Below are 25377 nucleotides of genomic sequence, written 5' to 3'. Positions count from 1 at the left end.
CCCGCGCGTCGTACCTCATCCTCGGACTCGTTGTGCGGGACGGAGAAGCAGTTGGTGACCTCCACCGAGTGCTTGTCCACGGTGCCTGCGGGAGGGCAGCGAGGTTAGCGGGGCCGGGGGCGCGGCGGGCGGCGCGGGGCGCGGCTCTTACCCAGCAGCGTCCCGATGACCCGCGCTGCGCCCTCGTTGCGCCGCTCGAAGCTGTCCACGATGGAGGCGAGTACCACCGGGTGCAGTCGCACCACGCGCCCGCCGGGGAACGGCCCCGACAGCGCGGCCGACAGCGGTGGCGCCGCGCTTCCAACCGGCGCGGCGGGTGGCGCGGCGGGGCTCTGCGCCGGGGCCGCGGGAGCGGCCGGGGCCGCAGCGGGAGCCGGAGCCGCCATTTCAGGAGCCAGAGAGAGGGAAGGGCAACTCGAGCCCTCGTCACGTGGTGCGGCGCTGCCCCGCCATTGGCTGAGCCGTGCCAATGAGGGGCCGGGTCGGGGTAGCTGCCGGTTATCCCCATCCGAGGCCTGCGGTGAGCTAACGAGGTGCCGTGGGAACGGGGCCAGAGCAGCCTATGGGGGTGATCCGAGGGCTGGAGCGCCTCCCATGCGAGGGCAGGCTGAGAGAGGTGGGCTTGTTCAGCCTGGAGAGGAGAAGGCTGCGAGGAGATCATATAGCGACCTTCCAGTACCTGAAGGAGCTGCAAGAAAGCTGGGGAGGGACTGCTTACAAAAAAAAAAACCTGGATGTCCTGTTCTTAAGCTTTCACCGTACAGCCTTCATTTCTTGTAGGTGTGCCTGAGTCAAATTACATATAGCTTTTTTTATTTATTTATTTTACATATAAAATGTTTTTGTTCCTGGAGCTTTGATGTGTCGTTCAGAAGTCTAATGTGTGAGGCGTTCTTGTTAGAGAGCAGCTGTTTGATCTCATCCTGTTTGCATCAAACCGTCCTTGGTGCTTCACTTGGCGTAGTCAGCTGCTGATTCAGGTGAAGCAAGCAAGGCTCATTAAGACCTGCCCACTATGCGTTTATGTCACCACCTTAACAAGTGGGCAGCTTCATATGGAGCTGCAGTTGTACTTCAAAACTGGTGACTGTGATAACTTTCTTTTAATATACTGATACCAAACTGCTGTACAGAATGCTGGAGAGTGTGTGTAATGAGTAAAGATGGACAGCCTGTATTTCAAAAGTCAAAGATCAGTGGTGGGCTCACACAAAGCCCACTTAATGCAAAGATTGTATAAATTGTATAAGATTGTATAAGAAAATCAGTGATGTGATAGTGCTTGGTGCAGATGTGTCCAAGGGACAAAACTGGTTTTGCTTGCTGAATGACTGTGGGAAAACAGACCTTAATAGTGAATATTGTGTCACAGTATCGGTTTAAGTTTAGAGGAGGGTAGTTACCAGTGACACTTATTAATGGTGCCTGTTGTTGAAAACTTAGCGTCCATCTAGTGAGCCGATTAAGGTGTTTAGATACTACCCCATTAAAGTAAAATCTATCTGCCTGAAGGAGGAACGGAGACACATTTGCACATGAACATTGACCAGCATGGTAACTCAGGGCCCCCTGATTTTACAGTTTTCCTATATCTGATTTTGGTGGTGAATATAATTAATGTCCTAGTTTTGCTCTTGAATGATTTCTTTTTACAGCCCTTACATGTGACTGAGTCATTGCATTTTCTGTCACGTCAGCCGCATTTTCACAGATTATACATAATTTCTTTATCAGTAGCTATCTTCTCATCTTGCTTGTATTGCTGGAAGCAACATCATCTCTTGCTCTAAGAAAAATATTTCTTACATTGCATTACAGGTAAAACAAAATATTTACAACTTATTTGATTCATCATTTCAGCATGTAGTATTGTGTGCAGTTTTGGGTGCTGCAGTATTTAAAGGGTATCAAGCTACTGGAGAGTGTCTAGAGGAGAGCCACAAAGTTGATGAAGGGTCTAGAAGGGGTGTCGCATGAGGAGCAGCTCTGTCTGTTCGGCCTGGAGGAGACTGAGAGGGGATCTCGTAGCAGTTTATTGCTTCCTCAGAACGAAAGGAGGAGCAGGTGCTGATCTTTTCTCTCTGATCACCAATGATAGGACCCGAGGGAACGGCAGGAAGGTGTGCCAAGGGACGTTTAGATTGAATATTGGAAAAAGGCTCTTCATTTAGATGGTGGTGGAGCACTTGAACAGCGTCCCCAGGGAGGCAGTCACGGTGCCAAGCCTAATGATATTCAAGAAGCATTTGGACAACGCACATAAAATAGAAATTTTGGGGTTGTCCTATGAAGGGATAGGAGTTGGACTTGGTGATCCTTGTGAGTCACTTCCAACTCGTGTCATTCTGTGAAGGACTTTCTAATGTTTTGGGACTGGGGGATGGTTGGGAAAAGGGAGGTGGGTTCATCAGTCTCTCAGGTTGCAGTCAGATTTGAGTGCCATTCAGATTTGATCTGTTTTAGTCTCTATGACTGATGGGAGGTATGATGAAGTCAAGACACAAGGTGTGGACTATCTGGGCCTTTGCATAGCAATTCTCAGGGTGAACGTCAAATGAATTAGGTACGTTAAGATATACCCTCTGTGACTCAGAGATCTCCACTCCCCTGTGCCTTTTGCTTATGGTATCCCAAATTGATTTTTGTTTTTGTCTTGTCACCATCCATCTGAATGTCGTGGGTCGTGGGTCGTGCTACGTAAAGGTATGTACTTGGTTCTTATCTCCAGTGCGGGTTTCTGTCCTTATTTTCCCTGGCATTTCTTGGGGAAAATGATGGATATTATTTTTGCTTGTAACAGTCTGCAGCTGAGGGTCTCTTCTTTATCCAGTCTCTAGGCACCTAAGCCTCTTATCCCAGTTCTGGGTTTTTCCATAACTGTCCAGTGAGGCTTGCTCTAGTATTGGTCACAGCAGTTATGTTTTCTTGTCCTCGTTTATCCACTATGGTTTTTAGCACTGGTTTCTACAGTCATCGAGTGTCCATTTTAGATCTTTGGGTAGTCAAACCACACCATTGTGAAGTTTTTTCATCGGCTCGCTGCCTCTGTAATTCCTTGGGGGTCTTTGTAGCTTATCAGACTCTGGTGTTTCTCAGCACTGTTGTGTCAGGCCTCCCATCTTCTCTGTTTCATCCCTTGGACTGTCTCGATGGTTGCACAGTAAGTGTGTCCTGTGTTTTCATGCCTTCTGCGTTTCTCATCTTTACTGGTTTTTTTGGTTAGATTTTTTTTTTTTTTGTCAGTTCTTTGTTTATTCCTGCAGGTAAAGTCATGTAGTCTTCTAACATCTGGGTCCCTGTGGCTCATCTTCCTTTTTTCCTCAGGTATTGTCACTGCTGTGTTTCCACGGTAGGAGTGATGGAGAGGAGAGGGATGTGGACTACTTGGAATTCTGGGGCATTGGGGAGGTAGTGTGTCAGTCTTAATTATCTTAATCATCAGCATCTTAATCATTAGCATCTTAATCATTGCAGGGTTGATCGTGAGGAGGAAGTGAAGTATGTGCATTGCTTCTCTGGCAACAGGGTTAAGTGTTTTACCTTTGTGGGTGCCATGCAGGCATTTCGGGTAGCGTCCCTAGGGTCTCGGATGCCTGTAGTCGTTGGCACAGTGCCACTCAGGAGCTTCTTTTCTTGCATCACATCTGTAAAGCATGGATTGGTCTCGTGTCTTAGAAGTTTATGGTTAGTCATCTTTTGTGGCATCATTGTGGTTTGTACCCACAGTTCTACTCTCTAGTCATTCATTTTCATGGACTGGGGTTTCTTCCCTGCGTTCTTTTGGTTTTAGGTCTTGAAGACAGGCTACATCAGATGATGCCTACATCATCTCAGTTTTGATAGTCTCTTGTTTATGAGCTGTTATGCTTGTGTCTTTTTCTGGCCTTGCCATATAGCTTGCTTATCTCACACTTATGCCCCGTAGGTCTTCTTGCCTGACCATGTCTGCAGTCTGGGAGTCATTCTTATCACTGAGAGTTTTCTCTTGTCTTTTGAGTTGCACTCTTTGTAGTGTTCTGTTTAACATTAGCGTGTGTGTGTGTGTTTAGCTCGGAGCTGCTCTGCCTGCTGATGTAGAATCAGAGCTAGGTGGAATAGCATTAAGAGTAGATGGTTAATATGTTGATATGCCTAGACTGTTTAGGTGAAGGATGTCAGGTCCTTTTGGATCCGGTAGCCACTGATGGGCTGTGTGGGCAGCAGTTTCAATAGTGTTTTCTGGAGATATTTGGAGCTATCTGAGAGGGGCTCTTGAGTGGTAGGAAGCAGGTCAGCTCTCAAAGATGTTAAGGCTTGTATGTGTGGAGGTTAAATTGTGGCCTTTTTTAAATGGCAAGCTGTAGTTAGACTCCATGTGGTTTTCCTAAATTAGAATGGAACATGAGGAATTGTTAAGTTACCCATCAGCATCAGGGCGGCATGTTTTTAATATTTGTTTTTTTCAGATGCAAAGGGACGAGGTAAGTGCCAAATGGGAATGGAGGAAAAGTGAGTGGATCGCCATATGAAGATGAGTTGGTGCATGATGTTGGAGGGAAGACGTGACTGGTAGCTATATGGCTAGCTTATGGTTCGGGTGTTTGAAAGTGTGAAGCAATGAGCTGAGTAAAATATTGGCATTGGATCTGACTTGAGCAAGATGAGCGATGGTGATCAGTCTGAAGTCATGGTTAATTTTCAGGTGTGGTATAGTCTGAAGTTACAAGACTTTCTTGGCCTGTGTTTTACAGGGAGTCCAGAATGTCAGAGGCCGCACAGGTGAGTGGTGAAGGTAATGGAGTGGGAGATGGGAAATCTCTGCAGACTGTGGTTTCAGGTAGAGTCTTGGTATGTGTCTTTTCTTTTTTTTTTTTTTTCTTGCAGGTGCTTCATGGCAGCCTCAGCAGGGCAAAGCTACAAACTGATGAGGGATCTGAAAAGGTGAGATGGTGGTTGGCTGGCTTGTTGTCAAAGAGCAACATATTAAATGACAACTTGGTTAAGCATTTACTTTTGCTTTTGCAGGTGGCTGTGCAGGATGCCTTTGGAATGGGATGAGTGTCAGAGGTGAGTTGGGTAGTAGGGAGAAGGAGCAGGGGATTAGTAACTTCTCACAAATGCACTGATTACTTTGGGTTTTGATACCTTAGGTGCCCCAGGCAATGATGGTTGCAGATTCTGACACGGAAATCAATGTGGAGTAGGTGAGCAGGATGCCATGGCAGTTTTACAGAACAAGGTGTCATGCAAGATACTGGCATTGATGGGTGTGTTGCTGACTACCAGCACCATTACTGTACTCATCAGTACAGTGGCAACTGGGCACTGCTGTGCTTGCATTGCGTTCTTAAAGCATGGATTGGTCTCGCGTTTTGGAAGTTTCTGGTCAGTCATCTTTTGTGGTGAGATTGCAGCCATGTCAGCATCCCTGATAGTTACTCATCCATTTTCTTGAGTCCCTGTTGTGGGACTTATTCTGTGCATCCTCTATGCTTTTAGGTCTTTAAGCAGGGCTTCTGGCATCCTCCCATCTGTGGCCATATATATGTGTGTGTGTATATATGTATCTTTGGGATGGGCTATGGTCTTCACTTTTCCAGGGCTGCCATAGATTCTTCCTTGCAGCCCCCTACCTTGTCTTGCCCAATGGCATCTCTGGTCTGGGAGTCATTCTTCTTACAGAGTTTTCTTTTGTCTCTGGATAATGTCATTGGACTTGTGTGCAGAGTTGGTCTGTGAGTGTTTGTGTCTGGCTGGAGCTGCTCTGCCTGAGGCATAGAGGTGGTAATCAACAGCAGAATAACAGTAAGGTACTATGTGTAATATGTCTACGTGCTTAGACTTTGAAGGCCAGGGACACATAGTCTATTACAGAACAAGTAGCCATAGATGTAGTGTGTGAGGACGATCATTTCCATAGGTTATGCAGCTGCAGAGGGGATGACCAAAGCTTCCTGGGTGAGGCCGCTGGAGTGATAGTAGAGCAGCTTAAATTCCAAGGGTGTCACATCTGGTATGTGTGGGGCTCATTGTTTGAGTTGGGTTGGATTTTTTTCTGTCTGGCTGTAGTGTGAAATAGAGATGGTGTTCCTAAATGGAAACAAGATGTCTGGAATTTTTAAGCTATCACTGAGTATCAGGGTGACTTGTTCAATATTGTGTTTTTCAGATGCAGAGAGACAATCTATGCCAAAGGGTGGTGCTGGAGAGGCAAGCAGAATGCCAGCATTGGATGCATGCAAGAAAGCCAGCCCTTGGTGCCTGCAAGCAGGCAAGCACTAGAAGCATTAGGTTAGGGTTATGATATCGGGTTAGAGTTAGGGTATTGGGTTAGGATTAGAGTTAGGGTGTCAAGTTATGGGTTACAGTTAGTGTTAGGGGGTTGGGGCTTAGGCATGAGGGCTAGAGGTTTAGTGCTGCAGTTAGTGTTAGGCTTAGGAGGTTATGGTTAGCCTTAGGCTTGGGGCTTATGGGTTAGGGCTAGTGTGAGAGTTCAGGTTAGGGGATAAGGGGATTAGGGGTGCAAAATGGCTGCACATGGAGAAATGACTTGGTCAATGTACTTCCCCTCTAGAAGCTGAACAGCATTTGCAGACAGCAGGGGTATCCCTACAAATCATCCCCGAAATGAGGTATGTTGTCCTCACAGGGGGTAGGAGTGACATTTGCCAGTGTCACCTTCTGAACCAAGATCCAAAAAGAGACGGCATAGGCAGCAAGCCAGCAGGAGATTCTACACAATAATGAAAGATTTTTTTCATGCTTGAACTTTATTTTATAAGCAAAGAGGGCAAAGCTACAACACTGGCAGTCTTTTCTTTGAACATATACATGCCTCCAGTGAACCCCAAATCAAAATGCTTGGGGAAGATGCACAGGAGGGGAGTTCAGCCTGGCCTTCCTGGACTTTTGCGTGGATGGAGAAGAGAGAGCAGCCCTACCTGCCTATTCTTAGCATCTGCAAGCTTAAGCAAGTATTCAGAAAACTCTTGGATACTACTGTGATGTGAGAAGGCCTGGGGCTTCCCATAGGGAAAGGTCTGAGTGAATAGTCTTCATGGGTTTTCCTCCCTCATAAATCCCCAGTGTGTCTGCCAGTGTGGTGACAGTATTTGTAATGCACTGATTTTATCCTGATTAAAAAAAGAGAAATCTTTGAAAGTATTCCTAGTTCTAAGGCTTTTGCCGAAGGTATGTCACAAGCTCTGAGGCATTGCTGGGAAGTGAGCCCTTCTTCCCAGGAATGAGTGAACATTACAGGGAAAGTGGGGCCATGAATGCTGGCAGTAGAGAGATCTTGTGTAGCAGTGCAAAGTCCATGAACTGCACTTTCACCAGCTGGAAGTTCCTAGAGCCACATGAACTTCCATGAACAGCCCTGGCAACATCTGAGCTGATGCAGAACTTTACACCAGCAGATCTTTAGTTAGCCCAAACTTGTTGACAGTGCAGTTTTTCACCAACGTATCGGGTATGGGTCTTTAAGAAGAAATGAAATGGGATTAAAAAAGAACAACTAGGAACGATAAGCAAATTATTGTGCCTAGGTGGGAGAGTGAGGATGTCTTAAGAACTCATAGGAAAGCTATGGAAACTTTTGCAAGGGGTAGAGACCTTCACTAGCACCTCTGAGTGAAAGCAAAACTCACATTAACACACTGCTGCACAGCAGACCCTGCACACTCCAACCACACATTCAGTTTACCCAGTCCCCTTGCTAATTCCCAGCAAGTCTCACATTCCCTGTCCTTGCAGCACTTTCTGCTCAGTATGATGAAATCTGTCTGCCTGCAAAAGTGTCAGAGCTTAGGAGAGACTGGCTGTGGCCAGACTGAGCGAATTGAGCACAGGCAGTGACACAGCCCTGAGGATCCTTTCTATCTGCCATTGCCACTGCTGCTGGGGTGTCACAGTACGTGACAGTGAATTTCTGGGAGCACCTCAGTAGAAGAGTGTGCTTCTAGTATGATCTTTTTGACAATGAACTTTAAGTGAAAGAATGCAAGTACATTATAAATTACTTAACCTCTTTTGGCTGCTGTATTTGTTTGAGATAAGTCATGTGTTCAACAACCGTTTAACATTGTCAGAAGTCCTAGTTTATAACACAGGGCAGTCTAACAAATGATTGAGTAATCATATTGAGTAATTAAGCCACTTGATTCAAAACCTGCTCTTCAGCTAACATTGCCCTTCAATATATAAAGCTTAGGCTCTAGCAGCCAGAGTTACTCCCTCCTGAGCTGCAGAAGTAAATGGAGCTCCTAGGAGCAGCTACTATTGTCCTCCTGGTTTGCATTGTTTGCCTCCTCTCCTTCACAGCATGGAGAGGGAGGTCTGGAAAGGGGAAGATGCCTCCAGGACCAGCTCCCTTTCCCATCCTAGGTAACGTGCTCCAGTTGAAACCAAAGAACTTGGCTAAAACTCTCCAGAAGGTAAGGACGCTGTCTTCTTTGTTGCTTTCTCCCGTGGGTGAGAAATACACAGGATCTGTGAGGGCAACCTGTGGCCATAGCTTGGAGAGTGGCAATCCCACAGAAGCAGAAAAACCATGGGGATCTCAGCTGCTCCCTGCCACTGCTGCGGCAGTTGTTGTTCAGGCCTGGTAACTGGGAACCCTATCCACACCCACAATTATCCTGAGAGGACCAAATCTTGATGTTGCTTGTCTGTGAGGCTGCACTACCTGCATTGGAATACAGCAGCAAGGCTACTTCTCAACCTCCTCTCTATATCTGTTCTATGGCCATGTTCTCTCTTGCATTTTGACCAGCTCAGTGAAGAGTATGGACCAGTGTTCACAGTGCACCTGGGCTCCGACCCAGTGGTGGTGCTGCATGGATATGATGTGGTGAAAGAAGCCTTGGTTGATCGTGCGGAGGAGTTTGCTGCCAGAGGACGCATGCCGATAGGAGATAGGGCTAACAATGGATTAGGTATGTTTGCAAACCAAGCTCCTTCTGAGGGAGGGGAAGAGCTGAGAGTGACTTAAGCAGGTCAGGGCTGCATTATACCACGCGTAAATGGAGACTCTGGGGAGTGGGCGAGTCTCTCTGGAGAAGGGAAGGTAAGGCAGGCTGTAATTGCTGGCTTGCACCACCCAAAGAGGGTAGCAGAGAAATGGAGCCAGATTCATCTCACCAATAGGCAGCAAAAAGAGCAAGCAGCACCAGTCACCAGCTGCAACAAGGGAAATTATGTGCAGATAGGAGTGATAAATTGTTCATGAGGATGTTGGGTATATGGTAGAGAAAGCCATGAACCACAGGACCTCTAGAGATTGCTTCCAAATCACAGTACTGTATGACACTACTGAAAGTGCTGTCCCAGGGACAGGATTCATTGTCACCATGAGTCTCTGTTCATCTCACAACCTGCACACTCAAGCCAGTTCTTCCTTCTTCCTCTGCAGGGATTATTTTTAGCAACAATGAGGGGTGGTTACAAGTCCGGCGGTTTGCTCTCAGCACTCTACGCAACTTTGGAATGGGGAAGAAAAGCATTGAAGAGAGGATCCAGGGGGAAACTGAGTACTTGCTGGAAGAGATCAACAAAACAAAGGGTACAGTCTATTTTTAATATAGCATATGTTTGCAAAAAAAAAGACCATATTAAGGGAGCTCATGTCTTTAGCATAGAATTGAAGTTCCTGCATCAGCTGCCCCTCATTCCAAAGCAGTAAATAGTACCATGATCATGTAGTGTTCTTTTTGGAGGACCTTCTGTGTCACTCAGAGGTTGTATTCTGATATTTCCACTAACCACCAGAGATCAAGTTATCCACAGTAGCCATAGGGTTTGGATTTTTTTAATGGCTTGTGTCATGGTTTCATACCAGCTGGCAACAAAAAAACATGCAGCCCCCGCACTCACTACCACCGCCCTCCCTCCCAACACATACACAGTGGGATGGGGAGAAGAGCACACAGCATGCTCCAAATCTGGAATCCTGAGCTGTGCACCTGAGCCACCATCCTAGGCCACAATTACCGAACCACAATCCAAGCCACAAACCAAGTGCCCCAGCCAACTGTCCCCTTTATACAGTGAGCATGATGTCATAGTATCAAATATTTCTTTGGCCAGTTTGGGTCAGCTGCCTTGGCTGTGTCTCCTCCTAAATTCTTTTGAAAATTAACTCCATCCCAGCTGAACTCACAACAGCTTGCAACTTTTCTGAAATCACAGGAACATCTTTTGACCCAACCTTCATGCTGAGCTGTGCTGTATCTAATGTCATATGCTCCATCGTCTTTGGGAAACGATATGACTATAAAGATAAGAAGTTCTTGGCCCTGATGAACAACTTGAACAACATATTTGAGATGCTGAACTCCTACTGGGGGCAGGTACATTGAGTAGCCATTTCACAGTGGCAACATTCTCTCAGAGGAGCAGGAGACCTGCCTCCCAATGAAGTCCCATTTTAGTTCAATGCTTTGCTGCATAGGAGGAAATTCATTCAAGAGCAAGTAGCACCCTTACTGGTAGAACTGGCTTTGCAAGCTAAGTGCAGCTTCCCCCTCATCCTGAATAACTGTATTCTCCACCTCTAAGGTTTCTGCAACTGCTAAGCAAGCCCCTACCACCCTATCAGATGGCCCAGCTCCATAGCCCTTCTGCTTGGCTCAGCTGAGAGGGCTGTGACCTTTCTAGGCTGTTGGCTAGCATTAAAGTATGGGACAATGGTCATGCTAGGGATCTTCCTGTTCTTTTATCTTCTAGCTCTACCAGATGTTCCCAAGCATCCTGTATTACTTGCCTGGTCCACATAACAACATATTCAAAGAATTTGATGCTCTAAAAGCTTTTGTGTCGGAGGAGGTGAAGATACACCAAGCCTCTCTAGATGTCAGCTGCCCTCAGGACTTCATTGACTGCTTCCTCAACAAAATGCATGAGGTAAGGAGACAGCATACAGCCCTAGCTCATCCCCAGTCACACCAATGCTGAGCCCCTTCCTTCTCCTAAGTAACACAGACATTGGGATAACTTCTTCCCCAGCACCTGGGCTGTGCAGTGGAAAGACACCAACAGTAACCCATCTCTTGCCTGTGCCAGAGCTTGCAGTTCTGGGTATGCACGCACACCAGCCACTACCTACTTGGACAACAAGACCTTTGTTCTCACCAAAACACAGGGACTTTTGTAGTCTGGTTTTTCAGTTCTTTCACTGGAAAGCAGTTGGCACAGCAAGGGCAACCAGGCAGGTACACACAATCGGGTGCACAGCTTGAAAGAAGGTTGCTCTGGGGTTGAGCTTACTGCACAAAGTTAGCATTGCAATGTCCCAGACGGCTAGTGCACCTTAGCAGAGAAATGCAACAGCTGTAGGTGAAAAGGAAGGCCTTGGGCGACAAAAGAAAGGGATACTTTGCTTAGCTTAGCCAGAGAAACAGCGCAGTATTTTCCATAGGAGAAGGAGCATCCCAATTCCAGTTTTCACATGAAGAACCTGATAACCAGTGCCTTCGATTTGTTCTCTGCTGGAACTGAGACAACTAGTACCACCATAAGATACGGGCTTCTGCTGCTTCTCAAATATCCAAAGATACAAGGTACCAGTCTGTGACGTCTTCCTCTCTAGCGATTCCCCTGGACTGGATGTGTGTCTAACACTACATTCTACTCTCAGCTTTTCTTCTCTCTCTCTCTCTCATATTTTATCTAAATGGGCAAAGTCTTTGCCACCATCATTCCCTAGGGTGGCCATTATAGTTCACTCAGCTTCACTGGCATCATCATCAGCTGCATTTTCCTCACAGCCAGGGACTTGACTATGTCCACATCTTTATCTCCCAGTATTCCTATTTAGCCAAGTCACTAGGAGGACATTCCTTGCATTGGTGACAGTGGAGTTGTGTTCTAGTCAACACCAAAACCAATATCAATGCTTCTGTCATCTGTGATCTGTGGACAGCTTAGGGCAACCTGTGTAGGTAGGTTTGGTTTCAGTTACTCACTTTATGGTTTGTGCCTCTCATGACAGAGAAAGTTCAAGAAGAGATTGACCGGGTAGTAGGACGATCACGAAGACCTTGTGTGGCTGACCGGACCCAAATGCCGTACACAGATGCTGTGGTCCATGAAACCCAGCGCTTCATCTCACTCATCCCTTTGAGTCTCCCTCACGCTGTGACCAAAGACACTCACTTCAGAGAGTATGTAATTCCCAAGGTTAGTGGGCAATCTTCCTCGAGTTCAACAACAAGGTGACAGCACATCTTCTTAAGGTTGTCAGTTAGAAATCAGAAAGTAGAAATGCTGTGGCCTGACCTCATTGCCAGCTAGCCCTTCATGACAGTTTTATCCTCAGGCTTCTGTACTTCACTTGCAATCTCGTGTTGCCACTCCATGGGCCAAGACTGGAACAGTGGCTCTGCCCAGCACCTTTGCTCACTCACTCTACAGCTTTACCTATCTGCAGAAACACAGCGGGTTCACAAAAAAACCAGAACAGTGACTCCTCAGACAAAGGCAGCAAATCCGTGGAACTGGTCACTCCAGGAGAGCCTGTGCACATGCTTGGAAGCAAGGCCAGTCAGTAGTTACTGGGCACAGAAAGCCCTAGAGACACAAAGTGTTGAAGGCTGTGTTTGTGTTCATGAAACAAGCAAAACCTGATGCTTCGTGAGGCAGTCACTGCTGGCCACTGCCAGGGGCATGTTGATGGGCTAGAGCAACCCAGGACCTGGCCTGGCTTGCTGCAGCAATGCTCACTGCTCTCTGGATAACCACGTACAGCAGGGAAACAGCAGCACACGGGCTGCGGCTGCTTTGATGTTTCAGCTGCCTCTGTAAAATCAAAAGGCGGGACCAGGAAACTGCTTAGCTTCCAGAAGCTTATTCCTGTGTCATCACTGCTGGATTATTTATCCTGCCTGTTGTCAGTGGCTGGTTAGGACTAGGTGAGGAAGAGGACCATGGTAGGAGAAATTTGTTTGGAGAAGGGTAAAGAGTTTTATTTCCAAAGCCTTGTGTGGTTTTGCTTTTTGGGACTCACAGAAAAGAAGGAACATAGCACATCTACAAGCTCATTATTGTGAAACACTGAGAAAGAAGAGAATTAGGTGAGGTGTCCCTAGATGACCAGAGGAAGGTGAGGATAAATGGTCTGAAAGTGACAGGTAGCACTCCAGAAAAGCAGCCAACAACTGTCCCTGACATTTAGCAGTGTCTCCCTAAGGCTGCTTCCCCAAAGGAAGGACTCCCAAAGTGAAACCAAAGGGCTGTGCTGGGAAATTCAGTCTTAATTTAGCACAGTCAGATTAAGTGACCTAACTCACCTGCCCTTCATGTTCTGCTCTTCTTGTGTTATCTCAGGGCACTACAATTTTTCCCGTTCTCAGTTCTGTTCTCCATGATAGTAAAGAGTTTCCAAACCCAAATGAGTTCAACCCTGGACATTTCTTGAGTGAGAATGGCACGTTTCGGAAGAGCCAGTTCTTCATGCCCTTTTCGGCAGGTAAAGCACAGACTTTCTTCCTCTCTCTGTCAACCTCCTCCTCTTCAGACTACCTTGTCTTTCCCTATAGCATACTCCCTCTTCACAGCATGGTCTCACTTGGTGCTTCCTTGGGGATCTCTGCTCTCTGGATTTCTCCTGGCTGCTATCTTCCCGAGCTGCACCTCCTATCTTGTTTGGCCTTGTTGTTTCTCAAACCTCCTGCTAGGAGTTGCTGATGTAATGACGTGAATGAGATCAACTGACACTTTCTAAAATACCTGTCCCCTTCCTATACAACCCCTCAAAGTTATGCTTAACCAACCTGTCTCTCTGTAGTAGCTCCACTTTTCCCCAAGATCTCTTAAATACCTCTCGCATTACGTGCCGCCACCCCCCTGCCACTAGCCCCACCCCTCTGCTTTCTCACTCATGCTTTATGTCACCTTGCTCTCATCTTGCCATCTCCAGTGCCCTCTCCACATTTAAGACTTATGCTTCTGCTCTTCCTTCACACACATACAAGCTGCCAAGGGTCCTCCTCCAACACACTCTTCTCTTGCAAATGTCCTTAGTAATTCTGACAGTCATCTTGCTGCTGTGGCTGTATCTGGTAAATAAAACAGTGCAACACATCTGCTTAGTGTAATACAAACTGGTCTACTCAGCAACACCCATTGAACTCTTTTGGCTGTTTTCACTTCCAGGGAAACGCATATGCCCTGGAGAGGGCCTGGCACGCATGGAGATATTCTTATTCATGGCCACCATCTTGCAGAACTTCACCTTGAAGCCTGTTGTTGACCCCCAGGAACTCAACATAACCCCGACACTGAGTGGGACAGGCAACGTACCTCCTGTCTACCAGCTCTGTGCTCTCCCCCGCTGAAAAGCACGAAAGCAATCTCCACAGTGTCCTGAGCCTGGCTACTCCTTTACATCTCTCTTACTAAAACCAACGGCAGCAGCACTGGCCTACCTTTCCAAGGCGTCCAGGAAGGCAGCCCAAACACAGGTATGTGTACAGAGCAGACACCTTCAAAGCCTCCCAGAGGGCCTGGGTAGCATTGCAGCCTGTTGTACCTATGATCTCTCCATGGGTCACTGAGTGCAGTTGCCGAATCAAAGAGCTGATTTGCTCACAAACACAGCTCCCATCCTGCCCATAATCTGCTTGTCCTGCAGCACATGTCCCATCAAGATGGATAGCACTGCATGTGTGTATGTTAAGGACCCAATAAAGAAAAATCAGTTTATGAGAATTTGAGATGTTATTTTCTCTGGGTCGGGGCAGCACCCACATCTGCTGCTCCACTGCAGACTACGTCTGCAGCCCCTGTAGGAAGAGCTGCCCCTCCTGCTGCAAGAGTGCTGTTTGCTTCCTCTACTTGATACACTGCTGTGGAGCCCCTGGCCAGTCCCAGTACCAGTCAGCAAGGCTCACAATCGGGAAGGGGGAGTTGCAGCCTGGGAGCTTATCAGCAGCTCTGTGAGTCTTGGGGCTTCCAATCCTGCTGCCCACAGCCTGATAAAGGATAGCTGTAGCATCCCTCATGAAGGAGAGTTCTCGCCTCTCGTCCCCCCGCCCCAGGTCAGTGACTGAAGCTCAGGCTGCTTTCACCTGCTACACGGGACCTCTGGCTGCTCCTAGGGATCTCATTTCTCAGGCTCTCTGGCTCACTCTTTCCACAAGCTGGGAGTACCTCCTGTATGGCTTCTCACTATCCTGCAACTATCTCCTCCATGCCCTACTGCCCTCCCCAAGGCATTTGCCAGCACAACCCTGCCTGTCGCTCCCACACAAATCAAGATGGGCCTGCTGAGGAGATATTTCTCTGGATGGTATCTCCTGACTGAATCACACACGTTCCCCCCGCCCCGAGATGCCAAGGTACAGAACAGAGAACAGTGGGACTGAGAGACCATTGCAAGTACGAAACGGCTGAAAACTAAGGGAAGTTGCCAACATGGAGGCTAAGTTCTGCAGTTGGAGTTGCATTCTCCTTCCTGTTTTCTTGAGCATATCATTTCATCTCTCTTATGGTCTGGACTTCTTCTGCCAAACGAGGAGTGCATCCCTGTCGTTGCAGGCTGCTGTGAGCACAGGCACTTGAAGCATGGTGACTCCAATCAACTCTCTGGCTGCTCTTTTCTACCATTAGTATCACTGCAAGCATTTAGATGTTATTTATTAAAATGAATTAATTTAGGAGGACAGCAAAAGCATCTCTCCCAGAGAGCCTGAGTACTCCAGGGGAAGCTGATCTTGCTTCCCCATCTCAGAGGCATCATTGCAAACAAATTCTTTCCCCATTCAAAGTGTTTTTGACCTGCTCTCTATAGAATTGCGTGCATGCACAAAAGAAAACTCTCTTATTCAGAAATTGCAGTCACATGACTTCTAATGTCCAGGAAAAGGATTGTATCTGTTATTTCTGACCCCAGCCACTACTTGGTGCTTTTCTTACAGTGATAGGGTGAATCTATATCATAAATGGATTACAGCGCAGGTGCCTCTCTTCTGGGATTCTTCATCCTCATGGGTTTTGGTTGTGTTTGGATGTCTGGTTTGCAGTGTTTGTCTGGCTCTTCATTTACATAGATATGTGTTGTCCCAGGCATTGTGGTCATATAAAAGTCCTAGAAGAAAAATATAATTTCTGTGATGGATGTCATGATATACTCGTAGACCCTGTGAGTACTGCAAAGAATACAGGATGAAAGAATTCCCACCTGTCTTTAGAAATATGTGGCAGTATTTTGAACAAAATGTCATATTTGCTCACATCTCAGGTTCATGCTTCCTTCTCCCTCCATTTTTGCCCATGCAGCTCTAATGCCTGTATACTCTAAACCAACAGCAAACCATTGCTGGCTTCTCTTCTGAGATTACATCAAATGGACAGTCATGCAACCAGAAACAGCAGTCATATAGGAGCCCCAGGCAAACATGGGAAGTGAGCTTACCATAAGCTCCCTGTTAGTCTAGGTCTAGCCTTAAAGCCAGTCCTCCATTTAGTAATTCACTTAGCATCATATGTGCTACATTGAGAATCCATTAACAGATGACTTGCGTCTCAGGGTCTGGGAGGGCATGATTCCTATTCGTGTTCTTCCTGCTCATGGGGATGTTGATTCATCTGAAACAATGAACAAAACAGTGACAAACAACATCTATCTATGATTCACAAATAACAACATAAGAAGCAGCACAGGGAAGTGAGAAAATATTTTGCTACTAAACAGCTTCAGGATATAATGTCTGACACAAAAAAAATGAGATTAGCCCTATAGCTTGGGAACAAGGAGCAGGAGGGGAGAGACAGAGATGGTTATAGAGCATGTTCTAACCTGTCACAGCGAGACACGGCGCAACTTAACTGCTTCTTCAGTATAAGGAGATGCCTATTCAAATACAGATGTTTTCTTACTCTTTGTCAAAAACCATCAAGTTTGTGCCAGCCAACAATGCTTTCTTTGTGAAGTAGTTTTTAGCTAATAACAATATCACCATGCTTGAGCACTGACCCCGTTCGCCAGACCTGTCTCCCTCTTCCCAAATACCAAGTTGGTGCTCAAAGGAACCCATTTTTTTTGTCAGTAGAAGATGTGAAAGCAAAACCAAGAGAGGTCCTTAGCAGCCTTTTAGAAAATTATCTGTAGAATTGCCTTGAACATTAGCATCATCATATGCAGCTGTGTGTCAACTCAGAAGGGAACCGTTTTGAAGGTGATCATAGTTGATTTTCTTAATTTGTTAACTGTAAGAGTTACATGCACTGTCTCAGGGTTTTTTTGTGTCAGACCTCACACTCGGGGGATAATATTAGGGATAATATCCATCATATTTTAAGCTGGATGCTAAAACACTCTTTCTTGGAAGAGTCATAGAGTCCACTTGATGCTTGCCCATGAGAATGACCTTGCAGAGGGAAACCTCAAAGCCTGAGCACTGCCTTTACCAGAACATCCAAAATTTGGTCCTTTTATACAGGGGAAAACACTTCCACATTTATACTGGGGGGAGATGTTAACCATCAACAGCTGCAGGGAAATCACATCCCTCAGTACTCTTACATCTTTCATTCTTAAGTACAGAAACAAAGATCCATGCAAGTACCAGAGCTAGTAAAAAAGACCTGTAAAGTGGCAGTGAAAGGAGAGGGCCCTTTTAGATTGGGACTTGCTGCTGAAGGCCATATCCTGTAGTGTAGTAAATAAGCCTCTTCTTTTGAAGTCTACTTACGGACTAATTCCCAGACCCTTAATGTTTATTGCTGCAGATCTGCATCTCAGCCCACTAAAGGATGAGTGCAGAACATGAAACATAATAATGCAGCCCTTTGACTGACCAGCTTGCTCTTCAGCCCCGCTTCCTAAATGCCCTCTTGATTGCAAAAGCCAAGACAAAGCTAAAGGCTCAAGGGAAAATCTCTTCCTGCAGAAAGTAAATCCCGCCTGGTATTAGCAGTAGACAGAAACAACTGTTGGCAGGACAAGGAATGTATTAAGACATTTTCTCCCCTTGAGGAAATGTAAATGCATGCATACAACAGAATGTGCAACTGAATCCGCAGTCTTTAATTAATGCAGAGACTTGTTCCAGGCACAGGTACATTTGCGATCGCCCCCATACCCTCCTCTCCTCCTCCTCTTAAAAAGTTATTTTAGTAGTGAAATGTAAAACCACACGAAGACCAGAATACATATACATACCTTACAGGGTCTGATGTTTTTTCTTAAGAAACTTTTGCACACCTAGAATTATTGACTGTTAAGCCCTGCCAGTACAGCAGATATATCCTACATACATCATTGGTTGAATGTACAGCACAACAGTTGTGAGCACACTGTCACAAGAGACACATGAATGCTAACGAGTAGTAGATCTGTCAAACCACATTGCAAGTACCTGCAATGAATCAGTCTGGGGAAGACGAGAAATTACCAGAACATGGAACAGAGATGTTTGAAGTACATGGGAAGCTCCTACAGTCACTTCTCTCTGGAGTGATTGCTCCCATTAGAGAGCCAGGAAACCTGAACCACTGCTCACCATCTGAAACTTTCCTTCTGTTTCACAGGGATCGGTACCATGCTTTTAGATACAGACCTGAGTCACTACAATTTTGCTTGAATGGGGGCAAGCAAGAGAAAGACAAATACAGACCCCATCTAGCAGAGTTCACTTCCCCAGACCCGTATGGTCAAACATCTTGAGATCAGAGATCTTGCCTGTAAAAAGGCCACAAAATTTGAAAAAAGAAAACAGAGCTAAGAAAAACAAAACAGAAATAACATGGTTTTATACAGCCTGCAGTAAAGCTATAGTCAGTGGTACAGTCTTGTTCACGTGACACTTATTAAGGCTTTGACTACTGATCTTCCACATGCACATTTTAGATACATACATCTTTTGTGTGTGCGTATAAATTATTTTTCTTGTTCCAAGCAAGAAAATACATGCATTTGCTCCTGCTAGTATTCAGTATACTTGGACCATATTTTGTTCAAGGACTTCTGGAGAGGGCCGGATGTATTTATTATCCATCTGGAAATGCCCTCGTCTCCAGGAATGTCATTTGTGTCTGACAGTGGTGCTGGCCCCACACTTCTCCAGTCTACACTGGAGAGGAGGTGTCATCCCACAGCTTGACAGTACACTGGTTATGTAAACATAGTAATCCTTGGATTATAAATACTTTATTAAAGCTAACATACCTCAGCTTTGCCCACGAATACCTTAATGCAATATCATTCCAAATATTTTTTTTCTTTTTTTTTTTTTTTTTCCTTTTATATCAACAACTCAATTACAGTGGTTACCCCAAAAGCACAGTTTCCCTATTTTTTCCCAAAGAAGTGTCTGGCTACCTGTTAATTCTGAAAGACCATGGCTCGGTAGCTTCCATGTACATAAATAACTGCAACACAGAGCATGTCTGAACCTTATACCTCAAAGTGCTTAAGTCACCATCTCACATACACCCCTGCCATGAAGTTAAAGAGAGTGAGCCACAGGCCAGCAAGGAACAAGGAGGAAGCAGAAGCCAGCAGAGCTTTCCCATTCTTAGTCCCACGTGTGGACCTTGCACATGTTTGACAGGTTCACCACAGCCGACATGCATCACATCCCTTTGCCTCAGGGACACTCTGACTATCTCTGGCCCAGCATTTCCTTCAGTGAGACACTCCGGCTGGCTGATGTTGCAGAGCACTCCTAGGTTGCAGCCGGGAGCCCTGGGGAGAGCAGCTCAGCTTTGGAAAGGAAGGGCTCACGTGGAAGCAGTGCTAAGGAAAGGAAACAGCATAAAGAAGGCTGAGAAAACAAACATGGATGGAGAAAACAAACATGGATGGAGTGAGGAGGAGAGATTCCTTATTTAATATAAGGCCTGGACTGCTGCCCTCTGCCTTGCCTGGTGGTATAACTGGAGCATGCTGTCAGTGCTCCAGTTGTTAAGCTTTGCCACCAGTCATGCCTTGCATCCTACCATAGCACTTCCCTGTCAGCCACCACAGCCGCTGCATCAGAGTACTTCCATTCAATACACATCATGACAATTACTGCAAATCAAGCACTGGGCTCTTCTCATTCACCATGATCCAAGTTGCTAGCAGCCCTAAAGAGACTGTTCTCGTGCCTCTGCCTACCTTTCAACCTATAATAACCAAGACAATACACAGATGGGACAGAAGGAGTGATGGAGTCTGAGCCATCTGGTTGTTCACTTATTGCACAGGGTCTTTTGAGCTGGTAGAGGAGAGTGTGTGGCTCCCAACGTCCATTGAGAAACTCCCACTGCAAGGCTGTCCAATCGTCTGCTTCAGAAAATGTGTTCAGACAGCTCATGTGTAGAGGATACTTAGGAAATGTCACCTAGAAACAGGACACGCAAGTGATGAAGGCTTTTCTCAATTCAGTCTCAGTCTTCACTCAGCTCCGTGGCAAGCTGTGCAAAATACAATGTTTATGCCCTGGCAGGTATGATAAGAAGACAATTTTTGGTTCTGGGTATGTTAACAAGAAAGGGTCATGCTAATGCAAACCTTGGAGACTGGATTTAGTTTTAGTTACAGAAAATACTGTACACTGCTTTTGGACAGGTGCACAGAAGCTTAAAAAAAAAGACAAAGATCACAGTTAAATATCTCAGTCTTCAGATGGGAATGTCTGTGAGGAGCAGTCAAACTACTTTCTCATGTGCAATGCATCCTGAAATTTGGTACTTATGTATTGGGCGTGAAATCCTTTCTTGTTGATGGTGTCATCTGTGTGGAATCGAATCATGATGGAATCCCCCGCAGAGTAGATTTCTTCCAAAGGCTGCAGAAAAGTAAAGAAGACAACAGTGTGGTCAAGTCTGCAGGCTAGATAATTGTCTGCACTATGATGATAGAATTTAAATTCACAGACTGGCCAGGAAACACAAATATTGAGCACTCAGTACCTCCTGCCCTCCTCTAACTTCCTAAGCACATTCCCTTGCTCCTTGCATGCTTGCCTTTTATATTTGAAGACAGCCCTCTCTAGAATCCCAGTTCTTGCAGCTGTTTGTTATAGGTCATACACACAGGACTCCCTGGATGTTCCTGTTGCAGTCTGAGTTTTCTCTAAATTGTCCTAATCTTTTCAGGAAAGTACACAATCCAAACTGGACCCTCTTTGGCAGCTGAGGTCCTCACAGGGTTTATTAGCAGCAAAGTAACTTAGCCACATATCTTACATGATAACTCTGCTTATCCCCCTCCCCACTGTTCTAACCTGCTACAGCTTCCCTGTCCTCACAGGACCAACACTTTCCCATTCATTCTCCACTTGTCAGCGTGCAAGAAGGTAGATCACTACCCTGCTGCCCTGAACTTCTTCAAACTGAGCTGTAATGCCTTAGTTTATTTTCCAGACCTTTTCCCCAATTTGCAAGGACTGCTCCGACACACCTGCCTCTTGGATGTCTCTAAATGCAATAAGAACTTTCTCCATTTCATTGCTGAAGTCCTAAAGAAATTAAATTTAGAACTTCTGGTTTTAAATACCACACACTACTGCTTATGCTAAGAGTCACTCCTCTTAATGGGGACATAGATAACAGTTTAGGAGACAGCACACCACCTTGGAATCAACAAGCAGCTCTGCAAGTCCCTCTACCCTTTGCTCTCATTAAATCATGGCTGGAATGTGACTTGGCTGCAGGCAGGAAGTGACTGAGAATGAAAATGGGCTTTGAAAGCTGTTTCCAACATTTACACAACACTTTTGAGGCAAGGATGGGGCAAAGCAGCATTGCAGTTCCATGTTGCTGCACACGGCTCTGGGCTAATACGGGCAAGTCAATCAGCAAGGTTTTCAGACTATCTCTGTGCATCAGATAAAAATGCAGTGATCCCGAGCAACAGCAGAAGCAGCAAAACCCAGACACAAGGCATTCTCATCACCAGTTTGTGAGAGCTGCCCCTCTCCAAAAAGGGTATGAGCACTCTTCCTTGCTACCTCCAGTTATGCCTGTGAAATTCCCACCATCATGGCTTACCCCAGAGCCACAGAAGCGTCCCAGGCGTGGTGCAGTACTGTCGTAACCATCATAAATTTCCATGTAGTCGTACCCACAGTCGGCCTCCTCCTCAATCTCAAACGTCTGGAATGTCAGTTCCACCCCATAACCATCTTCAGCTACAATCACCCATTCACAGTTCCTTTGACCCGGGTAGTTGTTATCCCCAAACTGAGCATGGGAATACAGTTCCTTAGTTTGTACTTCAGCCTTTAAGAGTCCACCACACTCTGGAGGAAAAGCACAAAACGCAGCCTCATCAAAGGCCTTACCTCACAACAAAGACTCGCCATTCAATTTTGGGCCAGCTGTAGGGAAAGATGATCTCCAGTATGAAGTGCATGTATGTCAAGGAAGGTAATTCACAGGAGAATTCACTGCACCCTAACTACCATAAACCAGTGAATTCTCCAGTCACCCATGAATCCATTGACTCACGTAGCATAGAGAAATGGGATCCTTTTGGTACAGAACATAGAAAGAGACAATTAGTTAAAACTGGCAGGATGGGGTTTGTGCTTGAAGTGACAGCACCCGATCGACAGGCCTAAAACAATACAAGTGACCTGTGTGTACTGTTTGATCTTTAACTTTTCACATTTTCACATCAGTAGAATTGTGCTGTGCTATCCTTGATACAGAGAGTGTGAGAAAGTGTTTCATGTCTGGCATTATCAGCAGGATTGGGCTGTGCCACCTTAATTGTGGCTTCAGTATACCAGAGGGAAAAAAACCTACCAACAAACCAGCTGACCAATCAGCAGGACCATGGATGCTGAGTGAAAAAGAGAGGACACATACAAGAATGTTGCATCTCTACAGCCCCATAGCTTGAAGATAAGAGATATCCAGCTCCTACTTCCTCTCCTCTCCTGGAACCTCAGCCACATTCTGGGAGGAGGGGGAGCAGTAAGCAGCTGGGGACAGACTCTGCTTTTTGGGGTGATAGAAGTTGTTTCTTCAATGGTATAAAAGCTAGACACCTTGCAGAGATCTTTTGAGACCTCACCTATGAGTAGATGCACTGCGTTGACTTGTCCAGGGACAGGCTCTCCAAATCCTTGCTGCAAAATAAAAAAACGAGCTCCCCAGCAACTGCGGATCTGGCTGATAATAAGACATTTGCTAATGTATCTTTCTATACTTATTGTCTTGTAGTAACTGTGAGATGCATTGCCTTTAAAGCTGTTACTGTTAAATTGTTGATCACTACTAATAATTTGTTACCCTTCTTGCTCTAATAAATTGAGTAAAACTTGATTTCACAGAGTATTCTGAGAATTTGGGCTTTTATGCTGATCGCACTTTGTGCTTAGCGCCTTGTGGTTAAACATTGCCAAATCATGCTCTGGAAAAATAAATTATATTATTGAGCAACTGCTTGAAAGGAAGACTTAATATGTTCTTTGCAGTTGTTCTGCAGCTGAAATTCTGACTCCCAAGTATTTTACCAGCAGTAAATTGAAGAACATTAGAAAATGGGGATTAAAATAACCCTTTTCTTCCCAAAGGCAGCCCCATGCTCTTGCAAAATGCGTGTACTTTGGTGCAGTTTCCCTGCAGCCAGCCAGGAAGTTCTTCACCACTCCCTCATGCACTGCTGCTCAGAGCACTTTCACCAGTAGCAGAGATTTAAAAAACTTGAACCCTAGTGCAACACAGCCACCTCTGGGCTGCCACGGATAGAAGATCAAGCTGGCTGTGTCTGTGCACAGCACACTTCCGCTTCCACCATAACCGGCCTGTTCCATGGGGAGGTGAATATATGGGCTAAGTTGTATCATCTCATTTTCTGAGAGTTGATGACGAACAAAATGGGTTGCTGCTTAACCAAACACCTCATATGGGACAAAGGTGTGTCTCATTTTGCCTGTTAAAGAACACAGCAAGACTTGATGACATCTGATTGCACTGGGTATTGGCAGGCAACCAGCTTACCTGTGCTGTGCTTTGCCTGAAAACCTTTTCTTTGCACAGATGCATCTGAGTAAAACCTGAGGAACATCTTGTTGGTAGAAGCCACTACAGGGTCTGGTTTCTTGCTGCCACAGAAGCGGCCAAGGACAGGTGACTTGCTGTTGGGCCCGTCATACATTTCCAAGTGGTCATACGCACATTCTTGGTGCTGTTCAATCTCAAACTCATTGAAGGTCTACAGCACGAGTAAGGAGAATTAAGACAGATGTTTATAAAACTGAGTATGCGATTTAGCAGAGGATGAAATGCCAAGTGAGGAACAGGTCAAATAGTGTGCTTGTCCCACTACACCCACAGAACAGAATAGTGTGCTTTCAGACAGAATGATCTCAGAGTGACAAAGCCCAGAAGCTCAAACGATTGTCTTACGTAGCCTTAGCTTTGCTGCCTCACGTGGGTACATGACAGTGCAGTTTTCAACTGCAAGGCATGTATACTCTTATTTTCCTGCTGTGAACCTTACCTAACATACCTAATGGGCAGTACTGTGTCCACTGACACAGGGGTCCCAGGCATTGTTTTCCCTCAGTGCATGGGCCATCTGCACAGCTTTCGGCATGTTCTGCCATACGCATCAGGCCACACTGTAAAATGGGCCTGATGCTTCTCTCTCAGAGAGGATGAGGACCAGCCCTACCATTGCCTTATAGCGAGATGGCCCCCAAAGAGTAGGCCATGAGGAGGAGTAGGGGCGGGAGGGCATGTTATACCTTCTGTTAAGGAAGAACCATAGAATGGTTTGGGTTGGACAGGACTTGCAGATCAGATCATGCAGTTCCAACCGCCCTGCTATGGGCAGAGTCACATTCCACTAGATCCAGTTCATCAATGCTCCATCCATTCTAGCCTTGGACACCTCCAGGCATGGGGCACCTATGACTTCTCTGGACTACCTGTTCCAGTTCACAGTAAAAAATTTCTTCCTAATATTTAATGTAAATCTACCCTTTTTCTGCCTAAAATCATCATCTCTCATCCTGTCACTGCACTCTGACAAAGAGCCCCTCCCCAGCCTTCCTTTAAGTACTGGAAGGCTCCTCTAAAGTCTCCCTGCAGCCTCTTCTTCTCCAGCCTGAAAAGCCCAACTCTCCCAGCCCATCCTCATAGGGAAGGTGTTCCAGCCCTCTGACCATCTTTGCAGCCTCCTCTGGGCTCTAACAGATCCATGTCCTTGTGCTGAGGGCTCCAGAACTGAATGCAGGCAAGTACTCCAGGTAAGGTCTCAGGAGAATGGAGTAGAGGAGGAGCATCACCTCTCTCGACCTGCTGGTCATGTTTCTTTTAATGCAGATGCAATGATAAGAGAGCAATGCTCCATAGTTGTCATCTGCTGGAATCTTCTCGAAGCTGCCTCATCCCTGCTTGTGTCCCTCTGAGACCTTTTGTCCTTTCACAGCTCAGGGGCAGCCTCCAGGACCCCTCATC

The 25377-nt window shown here is 46.0% G+C and overlaps 2 protein-coding genes across 12 annotated transcripts in view; one reads left to right on the top strand and one right to left on the bottom strand.

The window, feature by feature from the left end:
- Window positions 1-210: 210 nt before the first annotated feature.
- Window positions 211-15963, top strand: LOC104067911 (cytochrome P450 2C11). 8 transcript variants are annotated; one of them, XM_054070832.1, is made up of 13 exons: window positions 211-776; window positions 4864-4920; window positions 5005-5046; window positions 6149-6270; window positions 8302-8414; window positions 8753-8915; window positions 9392-9541; window positions 10168-10328; window positions 10705-10881; window positions 11396-11537; window positions 11969-12156; window positions 13303-13444; window positions 14131-15963. In XM_054070832.1, exons 1-13 carry the CDS (start codon window positions 211-213, stop codon window positions 14310-14312), a joined length of 2205 nt encoding a protein of 734 aa, XP_053926807.1. In that variant the 3' UTR covers window positions 14313-15963. The 8 variants fall into 8 exon arrangements, with proteins under 8 accessions (XP_053926807.1, XP_053926808.1, XP_053926814.1 ...); XM_054070833.1 differs by lacking the exon at window positions 211-776 and adding an exon at window positions 5130-5183 and having other exon boundaries at window positions 4865-4920; window positions 14131-15957; XM_054070839.1 differs by lacking the exons at window positions 211-776; window positions 6149-6270 and adding an exon at window positions 5130-5183 and having other exon boundaries at window positions 4885-4920; window positions 14131-15945.
- LOC104067984 (tolloid-like protein 2) overlaps window positions 15925-25377 on the bottom strand; it is a 92822-nt gene continuing 83369 nt past the window's right edge. For 3 of the 4 annotated variants that reach the window (XM_054070828.1, XM_054070830.1, XM_009570796.2), the window contains 4 exons: window positions 23914-24127; window positions 21955-22205; window positions 16391-20750; window positions 15925-16063 (listed from right to left, as the gene is read on the bottom strand). In XM_054070828.1, coding sequence (XP_053926803.1) covers window positions 20616-20750; window positions 21955-22205; window positions 23914-24127 — 600 coding nt within the window. In that variant the 3' untranslated portion in view covers window positions 15925-16063; window positions 16391-20615. The remainder of the gene's footprint in view (window positions 16064-16390; window positions 20751-21954; window positions 22206-23913; window positions 24128-25377) is intronic. The other variant, XM_054070829.1, reaches the window with a different exon arrangement.

This window comes from Cuculus canorus, chromosome 7 (assembly GCF_017976375.1).
Source record: "Cuculus canorus isolate bCucCan1 chromosome 7, bCucCan1.pri, whole genome shotgun sequence".
Classification (NCBI taxonomy): domain Eukaryota; kingdom Metazoa; phylum Chordata; class Aves; order Cuculiformes; family Cuculidae; genus Cuculus; species Cuculus canorus.
The sequence above is the reverse complement of the archived record's forward strand: the minus strand, read 5'-3'. Positions and strand labels throughout refer to the sequence as shown.